This window comes from Marmota flaviventris, chromosome 15 (genome assembly GCF_047511675.1).
Source record: "Marmota flaviventris isolate mMarFla1 chromosome 15, mMarFla1.hap1, whole genome shotgun sequence".
Classification (NCBI taxonomy): Eukaryota; Metazoa; Chordata; class Mammalia; order Rodentia; family Sciuridae; genus Marmota; species Marmota flaviventris.
This window is the reverse complement of record NC_092512.1, coordinates 26,272,601-26,285,665: the sequence shown is the minus strand read 5'-3', so window position 1 is coordinate 26,285,665 and position 13,065 is coordinate 26,272,601. Positions and strand designations below refer to the sequence as shown.

General features: G+C 31.5%; 1 protein-coding gene across 3 annotated transcripts in view; it reads right to left on the bottom strand.

Annotated features, from left to right (window-relative positions):
* Csmd3 (CUB and Sushi multiple domains 3) overlaps window positions 1–13,065 on the bottom strand; it is a 1,133,871-nt gene that overhangs the window by 245,640 nt on the left and 875,166 nt on the right. For all 3 annotated transcript variants that reach the window (XM_027947308.2, XM_027947313.2, XM_027947317.2), the window contains 2 exons: window positions 11,664–11,851; window positions 4,481–4,675 (listed from right to left, as the gene is read on the bottom strand). In XM_027947308.2, coding sequence (XP_027803109.2) covers window positions 4,481–4,675; window positions 11,664–11,851 — 383 coding nt within the window. The remainder of the gene's footprint in view (window positions 1–4,480; window positions 4,676–11,663; window positions 11,852–13,065) is intronic.

The following is a 13,065-nucleotide window of genomic DNA, read 5'->3' as shown; positions in this document are numbered from 1 at the left end:
TCATCTTTTATTCTTGATGTCACGCCTCTGTTTGTAAAATATTCAACAAAATGCAATGGTTTGAATACATCTCCCCCGCCAAATGTTTGTCTTAGAAATTTAATCAACAGTGTTGAGAGGAGGGACTTTCTTGAAGTGAAAGTATATATGAAATCTGTCACCATTTGTGTTTTATTGCCTTTACCTAATATTGAGTTAAGTTATGGATAAAATGATATGACATCTACTTTAATCCAGTATGTCTATTAACAAATAAACAGATTTTTCAGCACATACTTTTCCAAGCAAAAAATAAAAAAATAAAAAAATAATTAGTATTTTCTAATAAATTTTTAAAACTGTAAAATAAAATGTTGTTACAGATATGCTGTGCTGGTATCTTTTAAGAAAAGTGACATTCTCCTGAAATACACTCTAGGGTTCCTCAACACTGAGCAGGACTTATGACAGGATGCAATCATTTTGGATCTGCTTTTGACAAATATAACCTTCTAGTGTCCAACTTAAGCTCTTTAAATATTTTTTTCCCAGATTTAAAATGTACACTTAATCCTAAACATTGATAAAAATGTATCTTCAAAAATAGTCAAACTTTGTACATTCTTATGGTCAGTTCAAGTTAACAAATCTTTACAAAGAAGTTTGTATACAGGAATATGTAGCTCGTGACCTCACATAGCTTATGCTTTTCTAGAGTAAAACTAAGAATGGTCAAAGAAAAAGCAAACTGTAGTTGTGTACATAGAGTTTGCAGACACTGATCATGTTGCTGTTGACTTTTACATTAAAACATAAATAGTTCAAGGTCCTTGGTTCAATCCCCCAGCACTACAAAAATAAAATAAACAACCAAAGATCTTTCCCTTATTTTGGCATTCAGGATTCACAGTGTAATAGCCACCTCCTTACTTAAGTATTTTAAAGCAAAGCCTACTAATCAGTCAAAATTTCCTGGCCATATTCTTAGAGACCTTATTGGGATTCCTATTGTAGGATAAGATCACAAAAATATGTAGGGGTCCAGCCACCAAAGTCTCAAACATTGATAAAATTAGATATAGAGAAATAAACATATCAACAAATGACAAAAGCAATCGCTAAAATAACCAAAAAGAATGTAACTATGGAATACTGAAGAGAGGAGCTGTGGATGTGATATAATTGTCTTTTACATCATGAAATCAGTAGCTATTATTCAGTTTTATATGTTATGTGTACTCATGATGGGACCATAAATGGCAAATAGAAATTATTAGAAGAATCAGCTTCTAGTGAAACACGGAATAGGAGTGAGGCAGATGACCACTGCATTAAAAATAAAACATTTTGTGTATTTTCTTATAATCATACAAATATTTTATATAGATAAACTGTAAAATTTATCTTAAAATAATTTGTCTTTATACACAAGAAATTCTTCTGACTCTCTTACACATGTATCAAACACTAATGTTGTCTTTTAAAATAATAAATTTTTATAGCTGAAAGTCAGCCAGTCCTGTATATAATTACTGTGAGAAAAAACAATTAGATATGTATGATGCTGATTAGGAAACTAAATGTATTAAGCTCTACCTATTGTGTGACAATAATAACCACAGAAGCAAGTGCTATAGTTAGTTATTTAATATAATTTCCCAACAATCTTACAAATTACGTAAGTTTAACTCATGATTAGATATACTAAATAAATAATTGAATAAGAGCACAGAGCTGACCCTGGCCTTTTCTTTTTCTTTTTCTTTTTTTTTTTTTCTCCAACTACTGCTTGGGATTAAATATATTTATTTTTAAAACAAATATTTTCCCCCAGTAACACTAGAAATTATCATTCAGGGTTCACAAATTTATCTTAAGCTTCTTTCTAATGACTTAAGGAATCCATTGAACAAATTTTGTTTAATATCCATAGAATCTTATCATTTTAGTTAAAACTCAAGTGATATCTAGCTTATCTAATGATAAAAAAATTTTCCTAAGGTTTTTAAGACTGAGCTAATGTGTATACTCAATATATTAACACAGATAAATCATATTTAATTTTTGTTAAAATAACATAAATGCACTTGTTCAACTAAAACATAACACCCAATGTCAAGTGCAGAGCATGTTTCTGGCACTTGGCTGATTCTAGAACTCTACTGAAAAGCACACCTCCAATGTGCTAATATTTCAATATTTGTCAGAAACTAGACTATGTCCTTTGTATGTGTTGTTTACCAACCATATCTTCACAATAATCTATTAAATAATAACTGATTACAGACATGACTTCAATGAACATTAAATATACTAAATTGGGCAGAATTGAATCTATGACTTTTTTTGTTTTAGGATTATTTATATATGCAGTGGTACATTTATACCAAAATTGACATATGAAATCTATAACTGACCTTTCTACCAATATATAGGCCTACTGGGAAGGAGTAGGATTGTTAAGTAGGCTTATTCTAGTAAATGCACATGAGATTCCTGCTTCTGCCTTTCTCACCTGCCATTGAAAGTCATATACTTAACATTGATCCCAGTGACCAACAACTATCTTGCTAATATGTAGTTTTCTGTATCCTTTAGTGTTTCTTCATCACAACTTTTGATTATTTCACAGGTGGATCTGGGAATTTTTCAAGAAATTTCAAGTGATTACTAATGGCAACTTTTGAAAAATGCTTTCTCAACTTTTGAATGTTTTTTTTTTTTTTTTTGGCTAAAAGCAATTTTTCTTTTGTATGCCTCTAAATTCTAAGACAATATGATCATCCTTTCCCTATATTCCTTAAAACTTAATTCCCTGTTATATGGGGCTGGGGTTGTGGCTCAGTGGCAGAGCGCTTTCCTTGCACATTTGAGGCACTGGGTTCGATTCTCAGCACCACATAAAAAAAATGAATAAATGAAATAAAGATATTGCATTCATCTATAACTAAAAAATATTTTTTAAAAAACCTTAATTCCCTGTTATCAATGATTTTTCTCTTTAGAAGATTTAAGCCCAATATAGTTATTTCTCTTTTTATTCTCTTTATCTTTTTTTTTTTTTAAAGAGAGAGTGAGAGAGATAGAGGTAGAGAGAGAGAGAGAATTTTTTAACATTTATTTTTTAGTATTTGGCGGACACAACATCTTTGTTTGTATGTGGTGCTGAGGATCGAACCCGGGCCGCACGCATGCCAGGCGAGCACGCTACCGCTTGAGCCACATCCCCAGCCCCTCTCTTTATCTTTTGATAGATGAAACCATGAATGCAAATTAAGAATTAGAGATAAGAGAAAATGATATCAGGTTAAATGACACGTAAATCAATATCATGCAAAAATAATTCTGTGAGTGAATATATTTTACAATTAGGAAAAATTACCATGTATATCAGATACTTAAAATCCACATTTATAACTACCAAATTAGGGTTATTGTTGATTTTTTACTGAAATTCATTATAAGAAATATATGTTATATCATGACCTAATGCAAAGACACAAAAACACACACGTGAATGTGTGTACACATGTATACATGTGAGTATATGGATATTTTTAGTTATCACTGTATATGCAACTGAAAAAAATTTCACAAAAGATTATTTGTCATTGCCTTGTTCTTTGACTTATAATTTTTCTCTTTTTATTTCATTTTTAATTTAATTTTAATTTTATATGATTCAATTCTATGTCTATTGTAAAAATATTAATTATGACACAATGAATTGATTTTATGACTCACTGCTGTTGACCATAATTTGGAAAATCTTCCCAAGATGATATCTCTCTGTCAGTTTTGCACAATGTATTAGGATCATTCAACGGATGAGGGTGTCTGTGGTAAACTTTTACAGTGATATCACTGTTTATCTCCTTCCTACAATGTTCTTTTGCACTATATCCATATATAAAGTTATATACAAGTGTATGATTTTTAAATATTGCAGTATTAATTCTCCTTTAGACATCCAGCTCTTAGGAGAAATGTATATTCTTTTATATCCTTATTTCAGATGAAGATTCATCACCAATTCTTGATAATATTTAAGTTACTGAATTTATCTAAATCTATTGAAACTCCAACTTCAGTGTGTTTACTCTTCATTTGCTTGACCAGTATTTTCTGGACACCTAATATTTTAGGCACAGCTCTTAAGTCCTGAAGGTACACAAATGAACAAAACAGGAAATAACACCTATGTTCTGAAAGAGCTTGCCTACTGTTAACAGGCACATGGCTTTAGAGACACCTGGTAAAATAAGTACTTTTCTAAAACTATTTTTTGTATTGATTTCAATTTTTAAGTCCTCAATAAAATCTCTTTATTGCCTATATCATGCTTGTAGGTTTATGTGAAGTGGTTGATTTTTTTTTTAAAAAAACAGGTATTTATTTAAACATTTCTTGATTCTTTTTAATAAAGGAAAGAAAGAGAGAAAGAGGAAAAAAATTGGCTAAAAGCAATTTTCAGCAGGAAAAAAAAAAGTATGTTTCTTACCATGACAACTGGGTAGAGCTCTGTTCCATCCAGGTCTTCCATCATCTCCCATAATACAGGTGAGTGTCGAATAACCTTGAAGAACATAGCCAGCATCACAGTAATAGGTGACTGTTGATCCTAATTTATAATCCATCCCAAGTCTGGTACCATTCATTATGTTGCCTGGATCAAAGCAGGACTCCCGGAGTTTTGCTGTGAATAGTTTTGATAAGAATTAATTGCTTTAAAATAATATTTTCTATGAAACCTTTAGAATATGTTCATTCCTTTCTCTAAACTGCAAGGGAAGCATCAGCACCTTTTCTATCTCTGAGGGCTCATTGTACAAAGTAGACCTTAAGCATATTTGAAATTCTGATAATTCACATTGACTTGTAAGTAAAATTGTTCAGTTTTTTTTTTTTTTTTTCCCCATTAAAATTAGTACATTAGTACCTAAGGGCTGGGGATGTGGCTCAGCAGTAAAAGTGTTTGCCTAACACATGTGAGGTGCTGGGTTGGATCCTCAGCACCACATAAAAATAAATAAAATAAAGGTACTATGTCCAACTACAACTAAAAATTATATATATATATATAAAAATTCATATCTAAGCTACATAGTTAAACATACATAATTACATGCTATAATCCATACATCAATATTGAAATGAATTACTTTGGGAAAAAAAGCAGGACTTCCCCTAACATTTGTTTATTTAAATGATCTTCCCCCTTAATAACATATATCTATGCCAAATTACTGAACCTAAAAGTGTATCTGCTGCTTGTATTGCACTTGGTTAATTTCACATTAGGAGGACTGTAAAGGATTCTGTTTCTCTACTCTGCAACTCTTCTTCTTATTCTTCTTCTTAATTTTTTTTTTTTTTTAGAGAGAGAGAGAGAATTTTTTTTATATTTATTTTTTAGTTTTCGGCAGACACAACATCTTTGTTTGTATGTGGTGCTGAGGATCGAAACCGGGCCGCACGCATGCCAGGCGAGCGCGCTACCGCTTGAGCCACAGCCCCAGCATCTTCTTATTTCCTCTTGTCATTCCCCACATTTCTATTAGAGGTAGCCCCATTTTAACCTTTACAACCTTTACAAAATTCAATGTATGGTCTTTTTGGATAGATAGTCTATGCAAATACCAGGTATTTTCAAAGCTAGCAGTAACAAACAAATAGAAATACAAAGTCCATTCACAAAAAGGGAACTGTGTACCTAAAAATAAACTAGGGACTTAAGAAAATTTAGGAAAAAAAAATATATATATATATTAAAAATATATATATTAAAAAAAAAAAAAAATATATATATATATATATATATATATATATATATATATATATGGAGAGAGAGAGAGAGAGAGAGAGAGAGAGAGAGAGAGAGAGAGATAGGAAGATTAGTGCATCCATTTTTTTGGAATAGGATGTTAATGGGTATGAATGATGCTTGAGATTATTTCCATTTAATTGTTTTTATTATTATTTTATTATAGATTGCTTAAGGAATAATCAATGTATAATGTAAGGGCCATCACAATAAATTGGTAGTACCAAATGTGATTTTCTACATCAGGATTTATCCTGTATTAATGAGAAATCAGGAGATGAGTGCAACTCTGAATCTGAGTCATGGAACAATCAATTTCTTGGTGTTTGGCTAGTAAAAAAAACATAATTATAATATACCAAATTTTGATGACTTGCAACAGAAATAATGCATTTCTTCCATTCATAAAAGTTTGCAAAGAGTTTAAGGTTCTTTTATATTCCATGAGAGACCTGGAAGCTACACTTTAGGAAGAACACTATATATGATTCTCCCAATTTAACTAAAAAAGGAAATGATGGAATTAGACATTTAAATTGTTTTTATAGACTATCAGGGGAATGACAAATGTTCACTTCCTTCCTTTTCTTCTTTCATTCCTTCCTTCCTACAAATAATTAAGAGCTCACTATCTGATCTAATTCACTCTGGAAATTAGCAAATAGTTAAACACAAGATATCCTGACCCTTGTGGAGTTAATAGCCTATTAAGAAAAGAACTTTATTAAATAAATAATTGCAACTCATGAACATTGCATAAAGGAGCATTCAGGAAACTTCCTGAAGAACAGAAATTAAAGTGAGCATGGAGAGAAAATGAAGAACTGATTAGGTGGCAGGGAGTGGCCTGCACGAGGGGAGGTAGTGTGCTAGGGTGTGGAAGTTGGATACCCCAATTCCCAAGTTTTAAATCTAAGCTCAATGACTTAATCCTTCCTTAAGCACAAGTATATACATATATACATTCACAAAATTTGCATCCCATATACTATACTCTAAAAATTGCTTCTTGAATCACTTCTCTTTCCATTAGTTCCATATCCACTGAATCAATCAATTGCACACCAAAAATACTGAAATAAAAAAAAAAATCCAGCAAGGGGCTAAGCAACTCAGTGAGACCCTGTTCCTAAATAAAATACAAAATAGGGCTGGGGATGTGGCTCAGTGGTCGAGTGCCCCTGAGTTCAATCCCCAGTACCAAAAAAGAAAAAAAGAACATGCTTTAAGTCAAGGTATAAGACAAAAGGGACATGTTTTACTCACTAGGTCTTCTCAGTTTATTTTAGGGATCCACATTTTATCTTGAAAATAAGAGATGTTTGTCTCTTTGTGACAGTTATAAACATCACTACCAATTTATTAGCTTTAAGAAACTAGATATATAAAGAGAAAATATTTCTCAAAATAAGGATACACCATAGCTTAAATGTGTTGGAAACTTAATCCCCAATGGAACAGTGTTGTGAGGTGGGACCTAAGAAAAGGTGATTATGTCATGCTGCCTCTACCTTCATGACTATATTAATGTAGTTGTCATTGGAGTGAGTTAGTTATCTGGATAGTGACAATATTATAGAAGCAACTTTTTTTCCTCCCTTGCTGATGCTCTTGCTCATCTTTTCTGACCCTGATGTCTTCTGTCCTGGAATGATGTAGCAAGAGGGCCTTTGCCAGATGTGGGCATCTTAGTATTAGACTCCCAAGTCTCCATAACTGTAAGAAATAAATGTTCTTTCTGTGTAAATTACCCTGCATTATAGGAGCAAAAAGGACTAAGATAGAAAATAGGGAGACTGATAAGAACAAAAATAGACCTTAGTGAATCTGAATTGAGCCATAAAATTTTTCCACAGACAAGAGACTTTGAAGATCAGCTCAGATAATTAATTATGTTGAATTTGGTAAGTATGCTGAAAAGAAGTATTTTTTAAAGTAAAAATAAGACCTTGCATGGAATTGTCAGTTGGCATTGGTTTAGTGACTGAGGATGATGAGTAATAGTTACCATGGAAGAGGAAGGAGGCAGAAGTATTTAATGGGGTAAGTATATATTTCTTTCTGCCCATTCTCTTATATTTTTCTTTGTCTTTACCATTAGTGGAAATACTAATTTATATGTGCTTGTGCAACTCATTTGAACAATCTGATCCTCAATTCCATCATCTCAAAAATACTTACAATCCTGTTATAATGGCTTTTTTATTGGATTTTGAAGTGTGCCTGCTTGAGGGAGGACAGAGACAATGCATTAAAATGGGCTATTTACTGTAACCAGAACAGAGAAAGTACATGACAAATAATTACCATTTTTTAAAAGTCATGTTTGTGGCTCTTTTCTTATGATTAAATAAATCATATATTTTTGGAAATAATAATGGTAACTGATCAAGGTGGGAAATAAGAATGGATATTTATTTGGGCAAAGTATGGCAAATAGGTTTTATCTCAAGAGCTCAATTATATTTATACAAGTAATGGAAATCTAGAATGTTATATAAAGGGAGGATGGTGAAGTCATGTTTATTTTCCAAGAGAAAGCTTGCTACTATCTTTAACACCATTTGCCATGAACATCACAGGAAGGTACTTTCCCCATATGTTTTTATCCCAGAGATGTCTAGAAATTTTTTCCAAAATACTAATTAGCAGTAGAACTTACATGTATCTATCTCCACAGACCTACTGTTTCCTTTCTTTGTGTGTTTGATCCTTCCTTCTTTTTTTTTTCTGTTTCTCGATTTCCTTCCTTCCTTCCTTCCTTCCTTCCTTCCTTCCTTCCTTCCTTCCTTCCTTCCTTCCTCCCTCCCTCCCTCCCTCTCTCTTTCTCTCTACAGGTTATATTCATAAACTTTTCATCTTGCCTTATAAGTATCCATCCCTAGGCAAACTTCTCATTTATAAAATGCAGGACAGGAATATAGCTTTCAACGTTTTTACATTTCAAGAATGTTGTTATTCTATAAATTTAATTATGACTTGATTTTAAAAAATTCTTTAAGCTGCTCAAAATCAATCAATCAAGTAATTGTTGGATATTTACTAGGTGTAGGCACTATTCTAGCCATTCTATGTGTAGTAGTGAGTAAACAGATGAGTCCCTTGTTTTTAAGATCCTTGTGGTTTAGTATGTGTGTAGGAGGTTAGTGAAGTGTTGGAAATGAATATTCTATAGCTGGTAAAAAAATATCTCAAGTTAGTATAACATTTTAGATATGAATGTGAACTCTAAAACCACTCTCAATCAAATTTTAGCTCCTCCATATGACTTTGGGCAAATTACTTAACCTTACTGTGCCCAAAATCCTTCACTTGTGGAAGTAAATTATCTTTATGTTAATTACTTCAAAGTATGCCTGGACACAATTAGAGCTAAAAAAATAAAAAAAAGTTAGCTTTCTATTAACATTACTGTGACCAAGAGCAACCATCATACTTAAAAGTTAAACATTCCATGTGTTCTTTTAAAAATTATCAATAACACAAGGTTAATGACTATCATTGCTTCTATTTAATAGGGCACTGAAGTTTTTATCCAGAGAATTAAATAAGTCAAGAAAAAGAAACGAAGTACATACAGATTATAAAGAAACAGAATTATCAGTACAAACAATCCAAAAATGCTGCAAAATTCAGTATTCCTTCAATATATCTATGGACTCAATCATTAAAAATTCAATTTAAGCCAGGTGTGGTGGTGCACACCTGTAATCCAAGTGTCTTGGGAAGCTGAGGCAGAAGTATCATGAGTTCAAAGCCAACCTCAACAATTTATGGAGGCCCTAAGCAACTCAGTGAGACCCTGTCTCATGATGTTAATGAAAAAGTTAAGTAGATTTGTAACATACTAAAAGAAATTACAGAATTCACTATGTCCTATTACTAGCAGCAATCAGAAAATAAAACAATAAAAATTTCACTTGATAACAATGGAAAGTATAAGACATATAGGATTAAAATGAAGAAGCTTTTATATATTAAAAATTATTGAAGAAAACATGCTAAATTGAGAGATTTGCCATTTTAATATTTGAAAATATTACAAATTATTCATGAATTTATTCCCAAATAATTTAGAAAATTAACGCAGTCCCAGTCAAATTACAAGGCCTTTTTCTTACTTTGTTCTATGAGATATGAGACTCACAGAGATCTCAAGTTTTCCACTCATAAGAAATCTACACTATGTCCACATTCTGCAGATACCCTGGTCCTTTCGTGTATTTACAAGTGATAATATAAATATCGGAGGACTTCATGCATCTCTATTTTGCTGCCTTGTGAGTTTTCCCTTTCCCTCAAAAGTCTTCCTTATCTAATGCTATGAGTTCTTAGAAATTTATGCTGAGTCCTCATGATAGTCATAAAGAAAAATACCCTAGTTGCCACTGCAAATGTAAAAGTTTCAATCATATGTGCAATATTTGATTTCTTTAAAAAAGAATAAAGGATCTGAAGAAAATGTGGCACAATGTTAAGGTTTTTCTAGTTGTGTGGTAAATACTTTTTTATTCTACATAATTTTTAGTTATTAAAAATAAAAAGTAGCAAAAATTCAGAAGTATATAATTTTAGAATTCAGTTGATAACTTGAGAAAAATTATCAGTATTCCCTCAATATATCCATGGACTCAATCATTAAAAATTCAATTTAACCCAGGTGTGGTGGTGCACACCTGTAATCCAAGTGTCTTGGGAAGATGAGGCAGAAGGATCATGAGTTCAAAGCCAGCCTCAACAACTTAGGGAGGCCCTAAGAAATTCAGTGAGACCCTGTCTCTAATAAAATACAAAAAAGGGCTGGGGGTGTGGCTCAGTGATTAAGTTCCCCTACGTTCAAACCTTGAAGCAAAAAACAAAACAAAACAAAACAACAACAACAAAAAAGATGTAAATATGTTCCTATAGGCATTAAATATAAAATTTCATGATCTCACTCATTTGTGGATTTAAAATAGTTTAACTCATTGAAATTGAGAATAGAGTGTTGGTTATCAGAGACTTGGTAGAGTTGGGGTTAGACAGGGATAAGGAAAGAAGAATAAATGGGTACTGAGCTACAGTAAGATAGAAGTAAGAAGTTCTGGTGAGCTATTGGATGGTGGGGTGAGTATAGATAATGATAATGTACCATATATTTTAAAAAGCTATTAAAGAATTATTTAGAATGTTCTCACCGTAAAAAATGATAAATATTTGAGATGATAAATATGTTTAACCTGATTTAAATATTACACAAGATATACATGTATTGCAACATTACATAAGAATCAGTAAATATGCACGCATTTTATAAATTTACTTATTAATTTAAAAAGTAAATTCAAAAATAATACATAAAGTCTGAATTCAAGATAGTATATTTAAGGAAAAGATCCATAGGCATTCTAACATAATTTACTTAAGTACTTGAAGAAACATTATAAAACATTTCAATTATCATTATATTTTCCCCCATTCTACCTATTGACACATTTAAATATTTGTAACATTTTCTGCAACATAATTGTCCTATACTTTCTTCTCCTTATCACTGACAGTACTCTGAATAAAAGTACTTGAATAAAACTTTAGCTTCCAAAAAATATATTCTTTTGTTCTATAACATATTGTAGCTTTAGCCAACTACTGCATAATACTGATTGTTAATTTTTTTTGCCTGACACATTTCCTTTAGTAGTAATTAGGGAAATGCTAATTTCCTTCTCACTGATAGCAAAAGTCTATGGTGAGAACTCTTTTATGAGGTGAATTGTACATAGTCTGCATTAAAAATGCAATGGCTAATGCAAAATTACTCTCCTATATAAAATAACCAGAGTTTAAATCATTCATAATAAAATTAAATGTTCATATTTACCTTTGTATTCTAGATGAAATCCAGTGTAACTAACAGATCCATCACTCCGAAAAGCCAAATGCATAGTATTTGAACTGCTTTCTATTCTCTCTGGTAACTTGCTGTCTTGAAAACTTCCAATCAGTGGACTATTACTGTCTGGTCCATCATATATATAGAGAAAGTCATAATTTGGTTCTATGCTAAAACTAAAGAGAGAGAGAGAGAGAGAGAGAGACAGAGAGACAGAGAGACAGAGAGACAGAAAAAGAGAGAGAGGAAGTAGAATTATTATTATTGCTAGAGTATTAACCATAATAATCATATAATCATATACTCAGTGCCTAAAATGAACAATAGACCATGTCAAAATAATCTAATATTAAAAAATTGGCTTGAAAATAAACACATTGAATATGAATGTCACATCAGCAGGGAAAAAGGAAAACAAAATCTTGATACTTTCAAATATTTCTACATTGTCAATTTATCTAGAGGAGATAGAAGATACTGTAAGGCAGAGAGAGTTTAACTAATGAAAGTTGTAGGATTTAGAGTCAGAAGATGTGAGTTTAAGCCTTGCTTCTGCCCTTCTTAGCTATGTATCCTTAATCAGTTACTATATCAATAAAGTGAATAAGCTATTTTAAATAGCTTTATCCATGTAGTTTACATCATGAAAATACTATTTCAAGGCTCCTATTTCAAGCACTGTACATTGTATTAGCTTTTCATTTTTCTGAAAGTAAATACTTTCTTCTTTTAAAACAATGTAGGAGAAATCACACTGTTTCAAAATTAGATAATGTTGAAAATGGTATTTTAGCATGTGAATTATTCAAATCAATATTTTAAATATTGCAGTTTCCATGATAAACTGGTTTTAACCTTCAAAAGCATGAGAATTTTCTTATAATGATCATATTAGTCATATTCATAGAAAGTAGGAGACAAACAATAAATTGATTTATTATCTAACTTTATATTGTGGCAGAGAAACACAGTGAAAAGAAATGGGCTCATCTGAGTCATTAAGAAAAGTCAACAAATTAATGTTTTAAAATGAAAACAGTAAAGCTTGACAATGTTAAACATCCATCAGTAGCAAAACTAATTCAGTATTTTATCATCTTTGATCTTAAAGAGATTTGTTAGGTGAAACATATTTCCAAATCTATGGAATGTATAGAGGTTAAGTTTATACAGTTTTTCTCATCCTTAACATGTGTGCCTCCATAGGAAAGCTAAGTCCAGCCACTCAGTTTACTTGTGCATAAATGGTGGTGAAGAAAGACTGGGATGGAGTACAAGTTATTAACCTTTTTATATATAAATGTTCCTGTAACATGAGGAAATTAGAGAAACTTCACACTATCATATTTTGTTTTAATGTATTCAGTTGCTTCCCAAGTCCAGTGAATTT